The 25117-nt window shown below is 41.0% G+C and overlaps 1 protein-coding gene across 2 annotated transcripts in view; it reads left to right on the plus strand.

Annotated features, from left to right (window-relative positions):
• The window catches only part of PIKFYVE (phosphoinositide kinase, FYVE-type zinc finger containing), a 62601-nt gene that overhangs the window by 20598 nt on the left and 16886 nt on the right, over positions 1-25117 (plus strand). Inside the window, exons 8-24 of one of the 2 annotated variants that reach the window (XM_036386572.2) lie at positions 666-823; positions 1641-1752; positions 3454-3601; positions 4096-4263; positions 9523-9585; positions 10819-10948; positions 11292-11476; positions 12815-12888; positions 13549-13656; positions 14413-14553; positions 15124-15250; positions 16505-17691; positions 19055-19155; positions 20359-20430; positions 21775-21946; positions 23245-23423; positions 23901-24014. In XM_036386572.2, coding sequence (XP_036242465.2) covers positions 666-823; positions 1641-1752; positions 3454-3601; positions 4096-4263; positions 9523-9585; positions 10819-10948; positions 11292-11476; positions 12815-12888; positions 13549-13656; positions 14413-14553; positions 15124-15250; positions 16505-17691; positions 19055-19155; positions 20359-20430; positions 21775-21946; positions 23245-23423; positions 23901-24014 — 3239 coding nt within the window. Of the gene's footprint in view, positions 1-665; positions 824-1640; positions 1753-3453; positions 3602-4095; positions 4275-9522; positions 9586-10818; positions 10949-11291; positions 11477-12814; positions 12889-13548; positions 13657-14412; positions 14554-15123; positions 15251-16504; positions 17692-19054; positions 19156-20358; positions 20431-21774; positions 21947-23244; positions 23424-23900; positions 24015-25117 lie in introns of those variants that run through there. The other variant, XM_054515410.1, reaches the window with a different exon arrangement.

Below are 25117 nucleotides of genomic sequence, written 5' to 3' on the forward strand. Positions count from 1 at the left end.
ATGTGGTGAGGGGAAGAGAGTCACAGATTCAAAAATGGTTATTTGAGTTGGGAGGAATACACATGTTTTTTTCTTAGTGGCCAAAGCTAACAATGCCTAAAGGAGCTTCATAAGCTAGCAGTGCCTAAAAAAGCTTCATAAATGCTGGACAATACAAAACTAGATCCTCAATATGAGATAGTATCTTAGCAGTGAACATTGCTGTGTTAAGTACTTGCTTTATATCTGATCTTGATATTGGACTAATATGTTCACAATGCCTGGGTTGAGCACAGATAATATAGAAAAACTGTCTTGCCAAGGATGATGTCCTCTGTGTTTGCTTACACCTCCTGAGTTTAAGAGTGGGTGCAAGGGGACAGGTAGTGAGGACATAAGTATTCTGCAGGCAGTACAAAAGGTTGCCTCATCAAAACCACTGTATCTCTCACTTTGGTTTTTGTATTGTTCTCAACTGGATATGAATGGAAGGAAATAAGGAGCTGGTTTTATATCTGTCTGTTATTTCTGTTTGCACTTTTGCATAGGTTATGTTGAATGGCTTAGATTCTGTGCCTGTTTATGGAGGGCTTTCGATCTAGAAGCTGATCTGAAGGCCTGGGTTGATGGCTTTGGAACCAGTGCTGAGATTAGGCTGGTAATTAATTTGCACATCTCCCTGTCAGGACTCAGTCCAGCTGAAAGATCTGTGGAAGAAAATCTGCCATCATAACAGTGGTATGGAATTTCAAGACCATCGCTACTGGCTGCGGACACATCCCAACTGCATTGTGGGAAAAGAGCTGGTCAACTGGCTCATGAGAAATGGGCACATAACCACGAGGTAACCCTGATGCTTTAGGACAGTAGGTGTCCTCTTTCTGTATGAGAGGAGGTTGTGAGTTTGAGCTGATGTAGGGTACCTTAGACTGCAGAGATGGGCCCTTTTGCAGAGAGATGAGAGAGAAAGCTCAAATCTCCCCTTTACTGCCTACTCCAGAGTAGGTTCCATTCTGACTCCGTGTGCCCCCAAACAACAGGGCACGGGAGGCTGTCTGGTTTGGAAACCAGTACGCGAGGTAGCTGTGGGACAAGTACTACTCATATGGAGAACAGTGCATGTATTACAGAAATTGTCCAAAAGTGTTCACTGCTGCTCCAAAGAGCACGTGTGCCTCTGGGATCAGAGATCACTAATAGTGTTTGATAGCTAAATTTTCAGTGGAGCTGGCAGACTCTTAACCATGTAGGTGAATATAAACAATCTTGTGTATTTAATTATATGATAATGGGATAAAGTGGAGATGGTTCTTAAGTGTAGAGCAACAGTCCTCTCACAGAGATGATCAGTATACATAACTCAACAATACTGGAGGAGCACAAACAACATGTCTTAATCATATGCTGGGATACCTCAGCTGAGTTCAGAGTACTGGCAGTCTCTTTATTTAGCTCCATGCATGAATTAGTACACTCCATGCATGAATTAGTACACTGCCTCACCACAGTACTGTAAATAGTGTCTGTTAAACATGGGAATGGAATACCAACAGGTCAAATAGTGCATAGCAAAATGACTCTTCCCTTTTGTAGTGTGCTTGTATCATAAACCATATGTGTTTAGAGCAAAACACAGAAAACCATCTCTATTATACTTCCAGGGTCCAGGCCATTGCCATAGGACAGGCACTGGTTGATGGACGTTGGCTGGAATGTGTCAGTCATCATGATCAGCTCTTCAGAGATGAATATGCTCTCTACAGACCGTTGCAGGTAAAAGGAGTGGGAAAGCTGAAAGATACTGTTCTTCTGGGATTTGGCTGTTGACTAGAATATTTTCTAATCCTGTTCTCAACAGCTGTAGTATGTTTTCTAAATCAGGTCTCCTGTACAGAAAGTAGGGGGGCAGGCCTTTTTCCTTAATGGGTTGAAGCCTAAGGAAATTTCATTTGCCCAGAAAGCTTTGGGGCTGCCCTCTGTGGAGAATGAGATGTTACATGTGGTGCTACTTAAAGTGAGGGAAAGGCCAGGCCTCTCGTGGTGGACATCTTCCACAGAGGCCTCAAGGTGGCACAGTCTGTGCCTGTGGCAGCTATGTTGTCATGTGCAGAATCTAGAATCTGTGTGCACTTACTGGTGATGGAGACACATTGGTGATCTTCTGTTTCAAAATTCCTTAAAAAAATTCCAAATGGATATTTTAGATATATTGTATTGGTAACCTTCTTCTGATCTCCAGTGATGGAGTAATAAGGAATTCAGTACCTTAGCCACATGATCCAAGTTTGGGATGAGGTCTTTTTCATGCCTCCCAACCAGGACTAGTTACCTGAGGGGAGGCAGGAACTAGTGACCAGAGATTCTGTCCTACTGTACTTCACTGGAATCAAATCTAATGAGGGGTAAGAGCAGTCACTGGCCTGAGAGATTGTATTGGGTTTTTTAGCTTGAACAAGATAGCTCTGTAGCCTCTCTTAGCTGAAAACATTCAGTTTCAGTGAAGAGCCTTTCATGTTCTTCAGCTTCTTACAATGACGAGTGGCTTAGCTGTCCCATGGACTCCAGACAGAAGGATTGCAGCCAGTAGCATTTGTCTGCCTCATGCATTTCAATCATATGGATACAGTCACATGACTTCCCTTGAGATTGCTCTGGGGTTCATCTGATACCTCAACTAGTCAGCTGTCTCAGTGTCCTGGTAAAAACTTGCTCTCAACTAGCAAGTCCCTATGCATCTCTATTTGTAAGATGCTTATGTTATATGTTTAAAGTAATTTCTTGTTCTCATCAGCTGGAAGCACTGTCTGATCTCAGTTCTTCTGGACAAGAGTCTGGAGAAATGATGTTGTTCACTCAGTTGCTTGCTGCGCTCACTGCAGCCAAATGCATGATGATGATAACTTTGTTTTGAGGTGCTTGGAGGCATGAAGAAGGCTGATGGAAATTACGTAGGTAGTCTCCAGGTTCTCTGACAATCTGGCCAGTCCTTGCTTTGACACAGTAGGCCCAGCTAGAGTCCATCTTGGATTGAAACTCTTGGGGCTACATTGGTCGGTTAAAGAATTGCTCCAGTAACTTAGAATTAGGCTCCACCAAAAGCTGTGCATGTTGGTTTCTGGGTGAAGGATAAGGCTGTCACCTGCCTTGGCTGGAGACAGCAAGCTTTCAAAGCTGCTTACCTGGATGTGATGACAGAAAATGTGCAGTATAATAAACTTGTCCTTTAGTGCCACGTAGTCACAATTTGTTTAGAAGGAGAGTGTAGGCAGAGACTGGGAATTGTAAAGAAGTACTTGTTTCTTGTCCCAAAGAATTCCTACTTCACACCAAAGGGGGTAACTCTATGACTAACTTGGCTCAGCCCACTGAGAGTGTCCTCTGATTTTAAAATGCCTGACCTTCACTTGTGGCAGGCTGCTTAATATTTCAGCAGAGTTGCACTTAAATAATTTTTTTCCCTTCCTTGTCTTCTAGAGCACAGAGTTCTCAGAAACCCCATCTCCAGACAGTGACTCTGTGAACTCTGTAGAGGGCCACTCTGAGCCATCCTGGTTCAAAGACATCAAGTTTGATGACAGTGACAACGAGCAAATTGTTGATGAAGGGGAAGACAACTCAGCCAGTAAGTTTCACCTGAGTCTTATTCTCACTGTGCCTTCTCCCCTGTTGTCCCCAGTCCTTCAGGACTTGGTAGTTTAACCATGTCTTGCTTTATCTGTGTGTGTTTCTGTGTGTGCGCTTGGGGCCGTAAGGATCTAAGAGAGCTATAGCCTATCTAGTCTTCTACTTTCTCACAATGGATACAGTAGTTTGAATTTAGTGAAACTGGTAAAGCTTCATACTTTTAATGAAGGAAAAGTATGTAAATTGCTGCCTTCTGTTTCCCAGGCAGACTTCTGCTTGATTTAGGCCCTATAGTAGTACACTAAAGAATGTCCAGTATGTCAGCATGCCCACATGAAGAAAAGATTAGAGATATGAAATTACTGTATTCCTGTATTATTGCACACTGGTCTTTATGTATTAAAGACAATTTTTCTCCTCTCTGGTACCCTCATAATACCCATTTGAACCCTTCTCCTCCCCTGTATCTTCCCCCTCACCCAACGCTAAAAGACTCCGCCAGCCCTAGCAAGCGCACTTCAGTCAGCAGCTTCCAGTCCACAATGGACAGTGATTCGGCCGCCTCCATCAGCCTGAACGTGGAGCTGGACAACGTCAACTTCCATATCAAGAAGCACTCCAAGTACCCACATGTGCCCCCTCACCCTGCCGACCAAAAAGGTACGAGGTAGTCAGCAGCTGGAGTTGCACATGATGGAGAGCTGGCCCTAATATTACTGACTTATTTGGACACTGCTTACATGGCTGTCTTACAGAGGGGAAAATATGATATTTAACTGGCACTTGCTTGCAGTTTTGGTGTGCTCACCTCTGAGGAGGCTCAATAGACCTGTTGAAATGCCTTCTCTGCAGAGTGTGTAACTTCCCCTGTGACTTTCTCTTTGCCATTGATGCAAAGTCTCTTGCCCATGCATAATAGACAGATCCACCTATGTTCTGGCTAACTGGGGTGGAAAAATAATCCACACATAAACCAGTTTGATACGTGACTCTACAGTTGGAGATGGAACTTAAAACAGCAAGCAAGAAATAAAACCCCAGAGAACAAAAGAACAAGATTAACTTGGAAGAGTTCTGTGCTGACGTAAAATTGTACCTTAATAAGCTTACATTTTCCAGAAGAATCTTACTGATAAACAAGAAGGCCTAACTTAATCCATATACATAATATTTCTTCAAAAGAGATCATCCACTTAAGTAGGAAGAAATCAAATACTTGGTGTTGGAGGCTGCTTTTGAAAGGATTTTCCCCTAAAGAAGTACTAAATTGAAAGACTCTATAAGCAACATCTTTATGGAAGAAATAATGTGCCTGCATGTTGACAACTGCATTCTCTAAATGATTCAAGGCCTGTCTGAAACTGAGGCTTGCCACTGGCTTGGGTCTAGTATATTTATTTGCTTTACATGTTGGGTAGTAGTGGCTGTCTTTGCTCTGCTTCTTTACATAAGGCTACATCAGCTTTGTAGACTTGTTTCTTTGGTGGCTTCTAAGTAGTTTCTTAATTATTGTTTCACCCCACCCTTTCAGTGCTTCTGACTTTAAAAGATGATCCAATGTTAAATAATTTGCACTCTTAATTAATTCATTCTTCTATAAAGTCTAACAGATCTCGTGTTGCTATGAATCAGAATGGAACAGCAGCCTTGAGCTTGCATAGAGATGGCATATTCTGAAACTGAAATGGTCTCTGAAGACAGTGAGGGAGGAGAAGCAGTCATAGCTGACTTTCCAAGTGTGCTAGACATGTGAGGCAGAATGAGACAAATTAGAGGGGACATTTATTCATGCCTACTGTAGTCACCTTTTGTTATTTGCTAAAAATATGTCTAGAAGGAAGGAATTCTAATTGCTTGTTTTCTGCCAAAGAGAAAAGCAGAACAGTTTCAAAAGTTTGAGTTGATGTCAGATGATCCAAAAGTGGGTTGTCAGCACTACTGATACCAGCTCATTATTGGTTCCTTTCAATTTGTTTCCAGCTGATGCCCTAATCAGATGAAAAGCTAATGCATCTACAGGGAAGGAAAGCTGAGAGGCAGATATACCAAAGAATTCGTTTTTGGAAGGAGGGGTGCTGGATTAAATGAGCTTGAAACAGGCCCAGGTGTGCTGCTGTATCCAAGGAATTTGCAGCTGTAGCAGGTTTTTTTTCCAGTGTGTGATGACAGTAAAGTAGGCAATAGTAAGTTTGGCTCTGCCAAATGTTAAAGGACTTGTAGGGTCTGTTTGTCTGGTTTCAGACATATTTCAGTCTTTATCTCTTTATACAAGGAGCAGTACATAATGAAGGGGAAATGTAAGAGAGCCTCTTGCTCTTGGAAACTGTTGACCAAATCAAGGCTGCTCAGAGCAGAACTCTTGTGAGTTCTTGTGAGAAAGCTTTTAATAGTGGAGAGCTCAGAGAAGATCAGTGGAAAAGGCAAGTGGAGAGGGGACTGAAAAGATAAAGACTTCTGCCTTTGAATTGTGTATGCTGGCAGCACTCTGATGTCCTTGGTGAATCTCTGCTGGTGTTTGGTATATGTTCCTGAAACTTGTGGTCTCTTAACCAGGTTATTCTGTAGGAGTGTAATTGGCAGTAGAAAACTGGTAGCAATTTCTTCCAAGAGAATGGATTTCCCTTGAGGTGATAGTACCAGTAATAGGCCCAGAACTGGGATAGGGTGGAATTATCATGGAAATGCACTGTGGATAGGTAGGTATCCTGCAGCTTTTTGAAAAATCTGTATCTGCAAATACAGAGAAGTTAGTGAACCTTTTTTATTTTGTTTGTGAATTTTATAACTCCTGGCATGGGAATCTCTAGAGAAAAGACCTAACCAGGAAGCAACAAATTAAAATGAGTGACAATATCTTGAAGAGCAAGAAACACTTCTTGGCAATAGACAGACTGAAACTTTGTGGGTAGCGAGGAGGGACAAAATTCTACCATGAATGCTGTAGTGCTTAGGGTAGTGAAATACATGACTTCTAAAACTTGGCTCTGTAAATATTAAAGTCAGAGGCTTTATATAATAAAGTTAATATGAAGACTTTCACCTTGTTTTTCTGATTATCCTGGCTATATTCAAGAAAAGATGCCATCTAAGATGCTAGAATATCACAGTGATTAGACAGACAAAACTGGATAGTTAAGCATTTGTGTAAAATAGGTGGTTATTTTAAGGCCAGAGTTCTGTAGTTAATCAGTGACATGAGGTGTTTGCCACTGTCAGCATCAGTAACTTCCTTGTGACTGTTATGGACACACTTATTTAGCTTGATTGTGTTGGAGTTGTCTCTTGTCCTTCGACTGGGTGACAGTGACTTGACTTCCTTTGAAATAATGAAGTGAAACTGAAGATCCCTCCCACCTTCCTTTTGAAGCTGTAATTTAGTTTCCTTAGGACCGTGTAAATTCCAGTAATTGCATTGTGGAGAGGACTGTCAATAGAAAACATCAAGTGCTGGAAGTTCAGGTCAGACTTTGATCTAAGCACTTTGTGGGTTTCTCAAATGATTAAGGAATATGCAATTTCCCAGAGTCACAGAGGTCAGCTGCTTTGAAGCAAGGGCCGTGATGTATCCACCAGCTGTGATTGAGCACAGAGTGGTTTGTATATACTCTAATGGCAGAACTTCTTGTGGTGTTACAGGCTGACTAATGTCTGGTGTGTTTCCATGAAATTTGGGTGACTCCAAGTTAGCTGAGAATAGTGACTCATTTGTAGTATCATCTGCCTAAAGACATAGTATGTATCAGAAGGGGAAACAAAGTAAGATTATTTTCTGCATTTAAATTAGGAGAGGAGATTACATGATAAATTTTATATATGGGGTTTAGTTGCTGTTTTTGAAGAGATGCAGTTAACAGTGTGCGAAATTATATTTTATAAACACCTTTCCAGACAGATATTTGTGATCATGGTACCAGGTATTTTGGGTAATTTTGATGCTTGAAAGTAGTTAGGAGGGGGAAAGAGAAGATGATTTGAGTAACCATATGCAATTCCTTTTAAGTGTTGCTTGCCAGGACTCGGTGTGCTGTTGCTAGGAGCCCTTTTGGTTCTTCTTTTGAGAAAGTGCTTGGGTTTTCAGGTTATAAAATGAGCTACAGGAACATTTCCCCGTCCTCCTTCCTCATTTTGTGGAGCATGATGCATGTAGGGATGATGTGAGGTAAGAAATGTGCGTGTTAGCCCCCCTAAACCATCTCAGACTCACACTTACGTTATCTGTCTGAGCTAAGAAGGGGTATGGTATCTTACCTTGTCAGGAACTTCCCCTGGGAACCAATCAGAAGTGAAGTTATGGGAGCTGAAGTTGTATTGAAAAGAATAATAAAGTGGTTTGGGTTGTAAGGGACCTTAAAAATCACCTAGATGAAAGAACCTAGATCATTACAAATCTAGAAGTGACTTGGAGGTGCTACCTGTGTCTGTCCACAGCATAGCTAAGGTTAGGTTTCAGCTGGGGATAACTTGTGCTTTGGCTTGCCAGACCTAATTTAAGTGTGTTTACAGTAAGAACTGATGCCCTGAGGCTGTTGCAAGAGGGAGAGGGATGGAGGTGCTAGTATACATGCTCTTGTGTAGGTAGAGCATGATGAGGCTTTCTCTAGATAGTCAGTGAGTGAATGAATGCTGGGGGTGGGCCAGCTTTTATAAAGCAGTAGTTTATTGTAATGCTGAACTCTTAAACCAAGCAAGAGATGAAAGGGATCTCAAATAACCAGGAATCTACAAAGGAGGCTTGTAACTTCTCTTTGGTTCACTTATCCTCTATTGAGTATCTGTTTGCAAACAAGCTCAGATATTTAAAATGGTGGCATGAAAGGGGTCTCCTGAGTACTGCTGCTCAGAGCCTTGTGACTGTTTATGTTCTGTCAGCTTTCTGTTGCTTTCTGTCGGTGTCTGAAGCAGCCTGGCTTTGTGTTCTGCTTGTGATGGGTCTGGAGCATTGTCAGGAAAGATGATAAAGGCTTGCCTTTGGGCTTCAGGTAGTTGTGCTGTATAAACAGTTGGGCTACTGCTCTTGTTTTCTTATTGTAGAGTCCCTTTTTGTATAAGTGAGGAGCCAACTAAAGGCACAAGAAGTAATGGCTTCTGGAAAAAAAACAAGCTTTTTGTACCCAGCATGAAAGATTAAGATCTTACAAGCTAAATGAGGGTAGTAGGTGGAGCTTCATCCTGTTTCACAGATATCACAGAATGTTCTGAATTGGAAGGGACCCATCAAATCCACCTTTTTAGGTGAATGGTGCATACAGGGATTGAACCCACAACCGTGGCATTATTAGCAGCAGGCTCTAACTGTATTTCCAATGTGTAAAGTGATCTGTCTCTTGCTCTGCTTTGTTTCTGGGAGTTCATCTCTGTCAGTATGGATTCCTCAAAACACTTTGACCTGTTCTGGACTTGAGATTTTCAGCTCTTGAAAGGCAGGCTGTCTTGTTTTTGCACTGTATATGATAAACCTTATGGCTGGTCTCTCCCTCAGTCTGAGATGGTTCAATGGAGTGAGTGACCAAAATGGTTTCTGAAGCTGCATTTTTAGACCTGAGTGAGGAGGCCATTCCCATGGTGTTTGATCACATCTTAACATATTTGTGTTCAGGTCTAGAAAAGGGTGGTCTGTGTCAGGTAGAAAATGCACTCTTAGTTCAGTCTTGGCTCGTGTCTACTTTGTTTGTTTTGTTTCTTCACGTTAGTAAGCACTGTTTTCTTGTCATTGTAGAATTTTTGATAGAACAAGAATGAGATGATATTCTTGTCTTAACCACTCAGCAAGCTGTTGCTAAATTGGTGACTAAACACTTGGATGAGTAATGCTGCTTCTTCTGGTGTGGGTGTGTGCATTATAATTATATGGCCACACCAGTGTAACCTGTCCTTTTTTTTTTTGTCTCCACCTATATCCCTCTTCTCTCCTTCTTTCAGAGTACTTGAATCCTGAAAACGGAGGGCAGCAGATGTTCTCTATAAGTGACGCTTTCATTAAAGGTAAGGAAAAACTTCAATTGCTGCTATGTGTTTTTTTAATATAATGATGGAAATTCCTTAATACTCCTCTAATAAAGCACTGACCCTTTCAAAATATTTACTTGACAGTAAATCTGAACTTATTTGTGGCAAAACTGACGTATAAACTATACTTTGACTTTTTTGAATGCACTTTCAAGCTTAAATTTCTTTCACTTCTCAGATTCCTGCATTCAAAAAGCCTCAATGAAAAGCTTTCACTTTTTTAAAAAATGACTGTAGCGAGAAGTTTGTTTACAGTTTCTACACCAACAAATTTATGTAACCGATTTTTAACTTCCTGTGCAAGCAAATGAAGATGTGATACAATTAATTGCATTTCTACAGAGTAGCTTAAAGCTTCTTCTCTTAAATCTTTCTGGGTTTCTTGTCATCACCACCATAGTCACTGCCTCTGAAATGAAAGGCCACTGCATGCACTTATGAGTTTTTAAACCCACATGCTTTCCGGTATTGTGGCCAGATGCACTTATGGGCTTTTTTATTCTTCCCAGTTAATGCTATTGATTTTGGTGCCCTCAGAAGAGGAGGAAATAAGGGAGAAACCCCAGTGTCTGTCTAGCCTGAAAAATAAAGTCTTGGATTAAACCGATGTTTAGTTTTTAACTGAGCTTTTGCAGAAGGAAGGAGGAAATCAATGTAGGTTCTATTAATCTTCTACACAGCTAATTTTGTACGTGAAGCATCTGGAAGAAGTTATTTGTTATTTTTTAGGAGTCTTTTTCTTCAGTAGTCCTCCTTGGATTGCTATTGTCTAGATTTTGCTTAACACTGAGGAGTTTTAAGCTTTATCTCTGAAGGCTTACATACTTGCTTGAAGAACATTTATACACTACTAGTATAAATGAATGACTTATAATATTGTCAGCCAATGTGGAAGTTTATTATTTGCCTCTATAATATCATAATAACTGTGCAGGAAATAACCCAGTAACTCTTTCAAAGCACGGACTGTGCTGAAGTAACCTCTAATTTTGGTACTGCAAAACAGAGAACAGTTCTAAGGTGTTACGACACAATATAGTAATTGAAAGTGTCAGTCACCCTCATACTGAGGAACTTGACATCTACCTTAAACTCAGTACTTACTAAGACTTATGTCTTAGTAAATTCTTTCCTTTTTGAAGCAGCCTTTCAGAAAGACAAGCATTCATCTGTGACCTTACATTAACAATGTTTGTTTGTCTCTTGCAGAGTCGTTATTCAACAGGAGGGTGGAGGAGAAGTCCAAAGAGCTCTTATTCACACCCCTAGGCTGGCACCACAGCAATCTGGATCTGCTGAGAGAAGAGAATGGGGAGAAACAAGCCATGGAAAGGCTGCTGTAAGAAACATGTAGAAAAAGGAATTTGCATATCTTGAGTAACAATTTCTGAAGCCCCTCTATTCCACCAACTTTCAGTGGGACTTGAGCTACAGTAGGCAATACAAGGAAATAATTTGCATTAAGGACACAGCATTTTTACATGTATTTTGGTTGGTTTTTTTAATCTTGTGTTGTTTATATATAGAGTACAGGACCAAAGCTGACTGTAGAACATTCTAGGCAACTGTTTCTTCAGAGAACTTCTACATTGTAAATGTTAAGAAATTTACTTCAGCTAATCATTGCACTGTATTTTTATATTTTTTTAATGAGAAATCTATTTATTTTGCCTTTTTTATAGGTCTGCTAATCACAACCACATGATGGCACTGCTTCAGCAGCTTCTCTACAATGAGTCCCTGTCACTGTCCTGGAGAGACATTATTGTTCCCGTGGTCTGCCAGGTAGTTCAAACGGTACGGCCGGATGTCAAGAAGAGAGATGATGACATGGATATCCGCCAGTTTGTCCACATCAAAAAAGTAAGTTTCAAGCAGTGGATGTAGGGAAACAAAAGGGTCCAGCTGTTGGCAGTACACCTTGTTTGAAGAGAATAGTCCCCTTTCCACTGCCCCCAGCATATTCAGTACTGTAATTGGATTGCCTGGCCTTTGGATGAGGTGGGATTTGGAAAAAGTTGCACAGAGGGAACTTGGCATGCTGTGCAAAGTGCTTTAATGCGCTGGGGCTGACCTCTTCTTTCAGGCTGTGGGCTGCAGAAGGTAGCAAAGAGTAACACCACCTCTGTAGTTACTTGGTTCATTTTTTGGTTTCTGCTTGTTTTGCTCTTGGAGATATACCAAATGCTGGATAAGTAGCTTGCAGGACATGGTGCAGCAATCTGTTGCCCTGTACCTATCCATTATGGAGTATTCAACTCCTCCCATGCCAAGTACAATGACTTTCTTCAAGAGCAAAACTTGATTGTTATGGAATGGTATATCCAGTTCTGCCAGATGGCCCAGTGTTGACACTGTTGAACTGTAGGTCTGGAGTTCTGCCATGCAAACTTCCTTCTGAGAGTCTGATGTGAAAATAGCATCCAAGGAGTTGTGTGACTGAGGACTGAAGATTTGGGCTTAGTTTTCTTTGGCCAAATTCACCTCAGCAGTACTCTTGTTTGAAAGCCATATGAGATTTGAGGAGAGCCTTATGATTCTGGTGGTAATTCTGTGGCATCTCTTCAGGCAGCACTGCTTGTTCCTGCTGCTCCTGAAACTCCAGTTCAAAGAGCAGTTGTTCAGAGCTGAAAGCTCTTCATAGCTGTCTGCTATTTTCACATGCTGGTAATATGAATGTCCTCTGAAACATATTATTCAGAAAACTGTTTCATGCTGCTTATTATGCCTGAGATTGCCTGTTACTGCAGGCACACCAGTCAATCAACTGTTTGATGTGTTCAATTGGTAGGTAGAGGGTTTTTGTTTTTCTTTCTTTATTTTATATTTTTTCCTCCCTTTGCTTACATTTTTTTTTGTTGCTAATAGAAGTGGCATGTGCAAAGCTATGTGCTTCTCATGGCCTATCCAAATTAGGTTCCCTTGTCATGTGCTGAAGTAAACTGGTTTAACAAATAAGCATCTCTTGGGAGGGGTGTAGAAATCCTAGAACCCAGTACTAGTTTTCATGTTGTCCTAAGTTTGTCAGGTTTTAAAGGGGAAGACTTATGTGTCCATCATGACTGTATCTGATCTTTCATCTGGTAATTGAGGGTGTAGCTGAAGTTTGTACATCACCTACAAGAGGTATTCTGTGTATTAGCTTTACTGCACTACAAGATGTGGGAGTGTATGACAGTTCTAAAAATGTTCTTTGCTTTGTTAGATCCCTGGTGGAAGAAATTTGACTCCATGGTGGTGAATGGATTTGTTTGCACTAAAAATGTGGCACACAAAAAGGTAATGCAGCTTGATTAATCTTACTGTAATGCACGCTGTGGAAACAAGGGTGCTCTGGCTTGCTTTTTGTGCCAGGAAGCTTCTCTTACCACCTTGGAGGTTTGTGAGCTTTCTCTGCTTTGAGCCCCCAAAAAGAATGGCTTTTATGGCTTTTAAAGCATTTATTTTCCAAGCTGTTTTGTTTTCTAGCTCAGAGATTTTAGGGGAGAAACTCTCCTCATGCAGGTATAGAAAAACCTTTCCATCCCTACTACAGCATGAGGCATCTAATAACTATCCCAACTTTTAGGCAGAAAAAGGCATTTGTGGTTGTGACTTATAATAGTATAGTAAAATGGGTCTTTAGGCAGAAGGGCAAGATAGAAGTGAACTGCATGAATCAAGTGTATCAAGACTTTGGGGCTCTTAGCAGGGACTGGAAATCCTCTCTAGCATTGCCTGCTTATGGACAGTACCTATGAAATTCCAACAACTGGGTGTTACAACTTCAGAAGAAGGAAGAATGTGTAGTTGGGTCTGCAGTGGGGGATAGCAGAGACACTTTAACGGGAGGTGGGGGTAGCAGGGACCAACCATTGGAAGTCTGTCTCTTTTTCTTGTGTACTTCTTCCTCTCTGGGTATTTGTATTTTTGTTTTAACTATTTTTGTGTCTTTTTTAGATGAACTCTTGCTTAAAAAATCCCAGAATTCTTCTGCTAAAGTGCTCAATTGAGTACCTCTATCGAGAAGAAACAAAGTTTACCTGCATAGAGCCTATAGTACTTCAGGTGAGTGTATGCTTTTGTTCTTGGTTAAAATAACCCCAACAAAACCATGACCAGTGCAAATTTTTTCAGTGTGTAAGGTGAAGTTCAATGAGTGAGATTGCATAGAAAAGAAAGAACTTTCCTCTTCTAGTAAGCTTGCTAAGAGAGCTGCTGCAGTAAATATAGTACAAATTTGTAGCCTTGCAATGAGGGTTTTTGTCCTCAAGTTACATGTCCTGAGAACATGTGAGCTTTTGATTCTCTCAATACAGCATTTTAGAAAACTTTCTTTTTATTGAGACCTTCTGAACTGTAAGTTCCTTATACAGTATTAGAGCTAGATAAGGTTTAGGTGTGTGAAAAAATACTTGAAAAGTTAATGTAGGTTAGGGTTAGGTCACACCCATGTTATTTTTTGTCAGGCTTGAAAAAATGGAACAGCCACCAACCTGATGAACTAGAAAATGTCACTTTAGAACAGGTGCCCTGCCCCTCTGAGTAGGGATGTGCCTTAAAGACGAAAACTCTGAAGTACACACACCTTTTCTTTATGAAATGCTTATAAAATACTACTGATAAACTAGTGTTGTGCTGTAGGAGTAGGAGAATGTTCACAATGGACTACTGATGGTGTTTTCTGGATAGCTCTTTTTCCCTGTTTCATAGGAAAGGACATAGTATGTAAACAAAGTGAGAAATGATAGTAAGCATTAAAGTGGGTTTATTTTCCAGATGGGTTTGCAGTGGTTCAGTGCTATACTTTGTTCCTGTCTGCAGGAAAGGGAGTTCTTGAAGAACTACGTACAGCGGATAGTTGATGTCCAGCCCAATTTGGTCCTTGTTGAGAAGACTGTGTCCAGAATTGCCCAGGATATGCTCTTGGAGCATGGAATCACTCTGGTCATCAATGTCAAGCCGGTGAGCATTTCTGATCAGAGTTAGACTTGGCCTTGTGGTAGATTTCTAATGATTCCTTGTAGCAAACTCCCTGCAGAAAGCCAAGACTTGTCTTATTTTCTTCTCTAACCAAATGTTCTTTTCCAGAAAGGTAAGACAGGGGAATCTGGAGAGTTTGGACTTTGATAACCATTTATAGCAAATCATGTGTGGGTCCTCAGCTATTGCCAGAGAGCCTCTGTCCCTGTGAGGCAGGGTACAGACAGCCAAACAGAGATAGCTGTGGGGCTTGGCTGAGCTCCTGGCAGAGCCAGCATTATGCTGACTGCACTGTACCTCCTGGAGGTATCTGGATCTAGTCAAGTGAGAAGTTCTAGGCAGGGTACAATCTCACCAGAATTATTTACCCAACTGTGTTTCTAAGGTTTTTGTATATTGGGATATGGGTTTGTGGGACTGGGTTTAACTCAGAGTTTGCATCTCAGTGAGAAGTTTTATGGATTGCATTGGTTTAGATTTGTTAAGAGCAAGATAAGGATGCCAGTGTCCTCTTTGCATTGCAGATTCTTACTGCTCTTTCCAATTTTACAGCAAGTGTTAGACCGGGTAAGCCGGATGACTCAGGGGGACTTAGTGATGTCAATGGATCAACTGCTGACCAAACCACAGCTGGGGACCTGTCATAAATTTTATATGCAAGTTTTTCAGTTGCCCAATGGTGAGTAAAACTTGATGTGCCTTAGCCTATGTGTGTGAAAGGATGAATGCTTTGCTCCTTTTTAAATAGATTTGAACTGTTGTGATCGTGTATCATTCTGCTCATGTATGAGTACTACATGTATCATTTTATTTCTTTTACTTCTTGTAACTACAGTGAACTGCCTGTGTAAAGTATGATCTTACTAAGAAAAAACACTCTGTAGTTTTTAATTAGACTGATTTCTTTCTTCCAAGCTGTTTTTTCTCTTCCCAAGAAGTCTGTAGTTTGTCTAGTCCAACTTCCTGTTAAAAACAGGAAGGATTAATTTCAATGCAGTATCAGATTTCTTTTGTCAGTCAACTCTTGAAAAGATTACAGAGTGGAGATTTCGGTCATCTGTCTGGGCACCATCCTCACTGTAAAGAACTTTTCTGCATTGAAGTTAGAGAATCATAGAACAGCCTTTGTTGGAAGGGACTTCAAAAGATTATCTGGTTCTACCTTAACAAATCCAATCAAAATTTGCCTTGCTGCAAGTTGTGCACACTTCCCCATGTCCAGTCCTTGTGCACCTTTAAGAAAGGTTCCTTTTTCTCTGTAACTCCCCTAGGCAGTGGGAGTCTACAAAGGAAGGAAGAAATGCTGCTTGACAGGTTACCAGTGGTGCTGGCACACATAATGCTGTGGATGCAGATCTTTGTGGAGATGCAGTCTTTGCATCTCTTCATAGAATCGTAGAAAGGTTTCATTTGGAAGAGGCCTTAAAAATCACTTAGTTCTAGCTCCTCTGCCATGGCAGGAACTAGACCTTCCACTAGACCAAGTTGCTCCAAATTCAATCAAATCTGTCCTCGAACAATTTCCTTTCCACTTCCTCATTGCCCCTTCCAGCCTTTAATTGTCCACAGAATGTCATAGGCTTTTGACTTGTAAGGATGAATAAATGTGCCTGGAAGGGAAGTGATTCTTTTGCCTACTGGTGCAGAGTCTACAATGGTCTTAGAATACTCTGTTTAGGTCAGGATGTTCCACATGGCCTTCACTTTGACTTTATAATGGCTTGTTTAATAAAAACAGGAGAAGATTTATAGCCAATGCTTTTTTGCTTTTTTTTGTTTCTTAATAAATAAGTTATTTCAGTACAGTAATATGAATTTTTGCAGCTACCCATATTACTTGCTCTTAGTCTCCTTTACAGTCTCTTGGGTGTGTGAGGTATCTAAAAGCAGATTAACTGTAGTTGTCATCCTAACTCCCATGTTTTATTTCTAGATCAGACAAAACCCCTGATGTTCTTTGAAGGGTGTCCCCAGCACCTGGGTTGCACTATCAAGTTGTGTGGTGCTGCAGAGTACGAGCTGGCTCGTGTGAAGGAGATCCTGATCTTCATGGTCTGTGTGGCTTATCATTCCCAGCTGGAAATTTCATTTCTTATGGATGAGTTTGCCATGCCCCCTACTCTCACCAAAAACACTTCCTTTCACTCCCTTATTGAGGAGCCAGGAGATGAAAATGAACAACAGAACCTCTTCAATGGTGAGGACTTCAGCACAGCAGTCAAAGACATTGAACTAGCCTCTGAAAAGCTGCCTGTAATCTCTGAATCAGTGTCCGCTGATGAGGTCAGTTTGCCTGAACCAAGGGGTGTATTTGACAGAGGTGACCAAGAGAACAGTCAGCTGGAAACGGTGTCCTCCAAGCAGCAAGAGCACCACAAAGTGGAGTCACCATTTGCAGTGCTCAGCTCTGTACCTCATGCAATACCTGAAACATCCCCACTGCCCCTCCATGGCATGGACCAGCACTTGGCCGCTCTGGATAACCAGGCACTAGAGCCTCTTCCACAGGCAGATGATTTACAGGAATCCAAGAGTCAGATGAGAGTCTTCAGAGACCCTCTCCAGGATGATACTGGTTTATATGTCACAGAAGAGGTAACTTCGTCTGAGGATCGTCTCAAAACTTACTCTGCAGCATTTAAGCAGGAGCTGAAAGATGTCATTCTCTGCATTTCCCCAGTGCTGATGTTCCGTGAACCATTCCTTTTGACTGAAAAAGGCATGAGATGCCCTGCCCGGGAATACTTTCCTGAACAAGTTTATTGGTCTCCTCTCCTCAATAAGGAATACAAGGAGTTGGAGAGCAGAAGGAAGAAGCAATTGTTGCGGGATTTCTCTGGACTACAAGGGAGGAATGGGAGCGTCCAAGCCAAGGCTATCCAAATCTTACCTTCTCATGAGTTGGTCAATACTAGAATAGCAGAGCATCTACGTGATAGCCAGAGCTTAGCCAGAATGCTGGCTGACTATCGGGCCAGAGGAGGGAGGATACTACAGAAAAGCACAGATCCTTTTGCCCAAAATAAGGATGTGTCTAGTGTCCCTACTGGAAAAACTGGGAGCAGAACTGAAGAGGAGGAGAAGGGACTGGCTCAGAGTGAATCCTCATGGTCCCATAAGGTAAGATTGAGTTGTGCTGCTCAAAACTCAAGTTGCATCAGTTTCTCATGGTAGAGAGAAGCTGTGGATCTCATATTAAATCACAGGGGTTGTTTTTTGTCTGTTTCTTTCTGTTTCATTATGGTTTTTTTGGTTTTGTTTTTTTGACTGGGCCATAACTCCATTTTAGATTGTGGTACTCTGCAATCATTCAGAACAAGAGACTGCAAAATGTCTCTGAGAAATGCACAAAGTCAGCCCAGAATCAGTTTTGCCTGTTTGACTGGGCTGTACCTAACTGGTTTCTGAAAATGAGTCCATGAAGAGGGAGCAAACCTTAAAAAGTTTCTTAAACTGAGCTTCCTTGCTCCTTGTATTTGGTTATTTGTAGAAATGTACTTTCATTTTCAGAGGGCTTTATGTCATGGAAACAGCAGTAGGCTGTAATTACATTGAAGTACTTGATTGATTGTGAAAGTTTGGGTGGTCTGAAGAAAAGTGAGAATCACATAATGGAAAGGAATCTTATTTGAGATTTCAAAGCAAGGGAGTATGTGTTTGTAATAAAAATATCAAAGTTTTGGTAAACTGCCATGTAAGTAACCAACTTGGATCTGAGGCAAAGGAGATCTTGGGACTTCCTTGAATTGTGAGCTGTTTAGGAAGAATGTCTGTGAACAAGATTAGCAGAACTGATCTGTTGAAACAGTCAACATTTTGGTTCCTGAGCCAATCAGCCCTTGTGTTCATGAGCAGAAGTCACTTTTTAATTGGCACTTAAATGTAGATCTCTGTAGCTTTACAAGCCATAATCTTACAAACTGTAAGAGTAGCCCTTGCTCTGGATCAGACTGGCTGATGCTGTTTAAAATTTACTCAGTGATCAAAGACAAGTATTTGGTAACATCATAGTTTTGTAGGGTGTGGAAGGGAAAACAGCTCTGTTCCAAGAACAGTGTGGTACATCTCTTCCCAGAGAATAGAAAGATGGAAATCTTTCTATAGCCTGAATGAGTAACTGAAGTATAATATATTGGCAGAGTTTTGAATCCAAGATATCCTACATCATACAGTAATTTAGAGACTCTGGATGTTTGTCATGGGGCCTTTGTTGTTTTCTGTTTCTCTTGGCGTAATTTCCACAGAAATATGTGCATGTTCATTGGTGTCCTTACAAGTGATGTTGTTCTAAAAATGGCACTTAGCAATTATACATAGTACAGGTTTACCTGAGTCTGGGAGATAATGCCAAGTTCATCTGTTCAAAAGGAGAAAGCAGATACTTGTCTTTGAATAAAATTACTAGAATAGAATTTTGTCAACAGAAGTTGTGTGTGAATGGAGGTGTCTGTAACCACTGAATGAGTTGTTTTCTCTCTACTAGGTGGATTGCCTGAGTCCAGTAAACCATCAGAGGCTCTGTGTTCTCTTCAGCAGCTCTTCTGCTCAGTCCAGCAATGCTCCAAGTGCCTGTGTTAGCCCCTGGTATAAAAACTACTCCTCTACAGCTTGGATAGTTGCTATTCTTTCCTTCCTAAAGTCAGAGTCAGTGCCTGCCTCATGGCAGTATTTCTTTGAGGAGGTTGTGCTTTCCTTGGTAGGTTGTGCTCATCCTGTAACAGGAACTTTTGCCAAAAGACTTTTGTCTTGCCTGGTCAGGTGAATCTCCAGCAGTATTGCACGACCTCTGTAATACCCAAGGCATGAATGAGAAAGGCCAGCCTGAAACCTAAATGCTTGAGTTGGTGTTTCACTGCAGAGTAATGTTCTGTGTGGGCAGCACTGCATGCAGTCTTGTGGAGAAGAGTTAGTGTAAATGGACACAGGGCAATGTCTAAGCCCAAAAGGGAACCTTGTGAGAATCTGGGAATACTTATAGATTGTATTATCCAACAGTGGCATTGGAATATATTGCTATCTTTATCGTACTATAGTTGTCAGTATTAAGAGCTTTATTTCCAGCTTAGGGGGCTGTAATTTGCTAATTGTATGCAACTTATGACACACTTTTATCTCTACTAAACAGGACAGGTCTTGGTGTTCAATCATTAGCCTAGGTGATTTTAATCGTTTAACTTAGGTGAAAATAAAGAGATGGCCCTCTAACAGGGAACGGTCTAAAGTTCCTGTAAAAGCTTAGAAATGAACCAAAGATGATGGTGATATGCTCACTAAGCAGCAACAATGAGAGGATGTAAATTAGTGAAGTTGGGGATATCTGAATTATGACATTTAAACTGATACACAATTTAAATGGCTTGATCACCTCAGGTTCTGGGGAAAGTAAAGTTGCTATTAAATATGCTAGAAGAATAAGGATTTCTTGAGACTTTTTTCATGTTCTGGATGTACCCTTTTTTGTAGCTGTTTAAACATTAGTGCTTGAAGCTTAAGGATGTTTAGACTTCTGTGCCTAGATATTTTGGAAATAATCTTCAGAAGTGCAGTTGAGTTGTATTGGACTTTTAAATGTCAAGTTTAAAGTTGTTCTAGTAGGACTTTGATCTCATTATTAGCAAACCTGACAGCAGGGATCTAGGAAGGGTAGTCAGGTGGAAAAAAAAATCTTTGAAGTTATACGGGGCTGTAAACAAGCCAGCAGTGGGTGTAGATCTGTGCTCCTAAAGGCCACTGCACAGCTAATGGTGATGACATCCAGTCTCTAAAGCTTTTCTTTCTCTGCTTTAGGATTGTGACCATGGAGTTCTATGGGAAAAATGACCTAACTTTAGGGATTTTTCTGGAGCGCTACTGTTTCAGGTAAGGAGGAATTTATTCTAATTCCCTCATGCTCACTTGTTACAAGCAAATACATCCATTGCTTTCCTATTTTGGCCCTGTCCTTCTTCCCTTCATGAGGAAGTGAAACAGATTATGAAACAAAGTTTATAAACTTATGTGTTCACATAGCCCTTTCTGTAGCAGTTAGTTTGAGGGCCAAATTTAGAGCCTGAACATGTATTCCAGCTGTCTGCTTTTCAAGACAAGCAACTGTTCTGGTCACAGTTTTCTGAGGTTCCTCTTTAAAAGGTCATACGAGTGTTGGCTAATACTACTGATTCATTTAGTGTCTCAGAGTAAGGCTTTGTCATATGTGCAAGGCGGCCAATGTAAATGGTCCAGAACACTTTGAGTCCTGGAAAAGTACTGTGTCATTTATTTCATCTTAAAGAGGTGCAAGTTGTTATGTTTCTGTAATAACTGGTGCTGTCACAACCCCGTGCAGAGTCTCAGCAGGCAGTGAAGCTGGATAGGTATCCTGCTCAAAAGACAAGCCTTACTCTGTTCTCTCCATTGGCCACTTGCAGTAGCAGAAGGCCCTCAATGTTCAGCCTGCTGGAGGAACAAATATTTCTCCTTGTGGTGATCAGTGAGAAGGAGCTTCGCTGTCCAGTTTTAAATTCCTGCTTCTCTCTGCTCATTAGGTAGTGTCTGCTAAAGTGAATCCTTCTCAATCTCCATAGTTTCAGTAACTAAAATTATTTATTTTTTCACTTGAGCAAGGAGAATCTCAGCTTTTTCAGGCCCTTTCTGGTTTTGAAGAATATCTTATCTGGCTTTGGTACCTCAACAATTCAGTTTTTATTTTTCTGGTATTAGTCTTTCTTCTGTGACTTAAAAAACCCCATCCAAATAAAGGTCATGGGGCTTACTGTTCAAAGAAGTTCTATGACAGTGTGTTGCTTACCATTTTCTTAAGGAACTGAAACATTGCCATTTTAAGACTCTTTGTCACATCTTTGTCCTTGGTAGTATTTGCTTGGGTACACTACCAAAGCAGTCTTTTAATTTGGTGCCAAGGACTTCCACAAGTGCCTTGGTCCTTATACAGAATATATTGGTAGAAAGTGACTCATTGTAAAAAGGTGATAGCAACCAGTACCCAGTCACTGCTTTTGGGACCTACACAGCCATTGCTGTTGATGGAACTTCACTACATGCTCCTTCTAAATTGCTCTGCAGATACACCTTTCACTACAGGCTTAGAAAAGACTTTTACAGTGAAGATAAATAGTACCAGGATATTAAAAGTCGTATTGAATCAGTTCTTCAGCAGTGCCTGGTACATGATCATTCATGGATGTTTCTATTTCTCTCTGTCAGGCCTTCCTACCAATGCCCCAGCATGTTCTGTGAAACACCAATGGTGCACCACATCCGTCGCTTTGTTCATGGGCAGGGCTGTGTGCAGATCGTGTTGAAGGAGCTGGACTCCCCCGTGCCTGGGTACCAGCACACCATCCTTACTTACTCCTGGTGCAGACTATGCAAACAGGTAAGCATGTGGACTTCAGAATCATTGCTATTCCAGTTTAGTACTCTTGTTGTGATTGGCTTTGTAGGGAAAGGCAGCATTTTTGAGAAAGTACTCATGCCTGGAGCTCTGGCTAAACTGGCAGAAAACCTGTTACTGGTACATATGTTCTCATGTTACCTACAAATTCTCTTTTTAGAACTGGGGCCCTTGAGGGTGAAAAATCTTGTGTGAGGTAGTCTTGTTAGAAAGTGTCAAAACTGACTCTGAGAGGATAGATCTAAGCAGAAAAAATGGAGTTTCTCACTTAGAGGTGAAGAGTATGGTCCCTTGCAGTGAATCTTTATGAGCATATGAGAAAGGGCAGACACTAAGACCTGCTGGCATAGTAATTGGCTGAAACCACTTGCTGTTCTTTGATCTGCTGTGCACTGAACAGCCTACATTGCGTCAATGTGATGTCTGGAGTTCCTTTAGTAGTCATTAAAAAGTAACATCTTCATTAGAGAAATATTAAATGGCTTTAAAAAGCCCACAAGATAGTAAGATTGTGTATTATCTGGAACCTGTTCTGTAATTTAGCTAAGAAAACATTGCTAACTGTATACTCATGTCTAGCTAAACATGAAGAGCCTTCAAAGAGATGAGAATAAAACATAATGAAAAAAGATTCATGCAGTACCTGAAATGCAAAACATCTGAATTACCCATATGGATGACTCAGGTCACCTACTTAGGCTGCCTTAGACGTGGGTGTTGGATGTACAGATGCCTGCAGGAGGTTGACGCAGTTGCTGACAGCAAGCCCTGTGTTGCTGTGTATACAGCTGCTCTGTAACCTTTTATTTTTGTGTGCTCATGTAAACACTTATGTGGTTGAGGTTGTTAAGTGTGTGTCAAGTGTCTGCTCTAAGCTTGTAGGCAAGCACTTCTGAAGTTGAAATGCACTGCAAAGCAGTACCAACGCATTTGTAGCTGCAGAACCGCTAGGGAAAAGTACATGATATGGCCCTGCTGCTGGCTGGGTTGCTGGAAATTGACTCTATACAGAGAAATAGCATCCCAGAAATAAGCTTCATCAGCAGTATGTTTGGACTCCCCCAGCTTAGCACCTTTCATCATCAGCTAGCAGTTGTTTAACAGATTTATTTTAATTATGTGTTGGCCTTAGCTATGCATAAATGCTATCTTTGTTGTTAAGTAGATTTCAGGGTCGTGGTTGCTTCTGGTACTAGAAACACTAGATTGCTGCCTGGATTATCCTCTCCTTAATCTTGTTTGAAGGATGAAATTTAGATGCTTGCCTTTCAATTTTTCAGGTGACACCAGTTGTTCCCCTTTCCAATGACTCTTGGTCTATGTCTTTTGCAAAATACCTTGAGCTGAGGTTCTATGGGTACCAGTACACTCGAAGGGCCAACGCAGAGCCTTGTGGGCATTCCATTCACCACGACTATCACCAGTATTTCTCCTATAATCAGATGGTGGCATCTTTCAGGTGAGTTCCACTGCTAAAACCTTCCTTCTCTCTCTGGTACTGTATGAAGCATGTGGCTCTAGTAAGGATTCATCAGTTCTGTCCTTCACTGTGAGTATAGCATGGGATAGCATAACTGTATTATAACCACAAGTGCAGGATTGTGTGCTGGCTTGCAGAGGGCTTTGTGGGTGTCATCACTGTCCTAGCTGTGGTGGGCAGTGTTCCAAGACTGGATGGTTCCTGTTCATGATACAGAATGGAAATGCTTTTCCCTATCTAATTCCACATGCTTTCAGAATTTTGGTTTTGCAGTATGATTTGTGGTTTTACTTCTTGCCTGGGAGAATGAACAGTGTTATTCCTACTAAAAGTAACTAAAGCCCTAGACACATTGACAGTGGCCATTTTCATATAAGGGCCTCAAACCTCACTATGTTGTAGAACTGGTACTGTGTGGTGTGGGTCTTGTTACAAGCTGTTGTATTGCCTTCTCAGCTACTCTCCAATCCGGCTGCTGGAAGTGTGTGTCCCACTCCCCAAGATCTACATCAAACGACAGGCTCCACTAAAAGTTACTATTTTGCAGGATCTCAAGGATTTCTCACAAAAGTAAGCTTAGATTTTAATGTCTTCCTAATCTTATTTGTATTTTGTATTTTAATTAGCAGAACACTTAACAATTTTGCTAGTATGATGAGATTTGGCTAAATATTCATTATTTGATAGAAAAGTAATAGTTTAAAACATGTATGTGTACATACTTCCAAGGGACAGTGGTATTGAAATCTTTGTTACCTTTGTTTGCTCTGTCTGTACTAATGTCTCAACTCTTTGTCTGGTGGCAAGTCAGGTTAAACATTGCCAGTAGAAACTAAGATTCTTTTCATCTCTATCTCTGAATGTTTCACTGATGTCTGAGTCATATAGCATGTTTCTGAATAATGCTGCCAAGCTACTGAAAGGTTGACCATCAGCAGGTGTCTGTCATTACCTTATGAAATGTCCAGTTGAAGTATTTTTAATTCTTCATCTAGTGCTAAAAATGAAGAGATGGTCCTAGAAGGCCGACCTGGAAAACTGCAGGTTATACCTCATACTCTTATCCTGATGTTCCTTTATAGAACATCTGACTGAGTTTCAATTCTTCAGCCCCAAAAAAACTGCAAAGACCTTGCTCAAATCTCTTGTTCTCTTGTAGAACGGTTGTCATTCTATTGGTCATTTGGCAACAGAACTCTGGTGTATAAAAGTCTTTGCCTTTGTTAGCTATTGAATATGATAACAGCAGGCAGACTCTACCTCCTTGTAGTCTAAGGTGAACTACCATGAGCCTAGACACTTTCTAAATGTAGGAACAAAAAGGTGGAAGACAGGCAAGATGAAAACTCTGTAAAATCCAGCCAGACTGCTGTTCTGCCTGGTCACAGCATTGCTGTATGTCTCTGTCTGTGTCTGACTTTTTTTTTTTTTTTTGAAGTATCTGACTTCAAAACCTGTGGAGCTTTGTTTAGAGCTGAAATAGAGGTACTCATTTTTTCTGAGCCCTGCTGGTGGAGGTATAGCTTGCAGACCCATATTCTTCCTAAACACAGACAACACAATAGTTTCCCTGTGTTAGTAATGTTTGAGACATTTGTATTGCTCTCTGACATCTTCCACTGCTAAGAATAAATTGTGGAGACAAAAGTCAGTGTATGTAACTTCTAGATTCC

Source organism: Molothrus ater, chromosome 7 (genome assembly GCF_012460135.2).
Source record: "Molothrus ater isolate BHLD 08-10-18 breed brown headed cowbird chromosome 7, BPBGC_Mater_1.1, whole genome shotgun sequence".
Taxonomy (NCBI): domain Eukaryota; kingdom Metazoa; phylum Chordata; class Aves; order Passeriformes; family Icteridae; genus Molothrus; species Molothrus ater.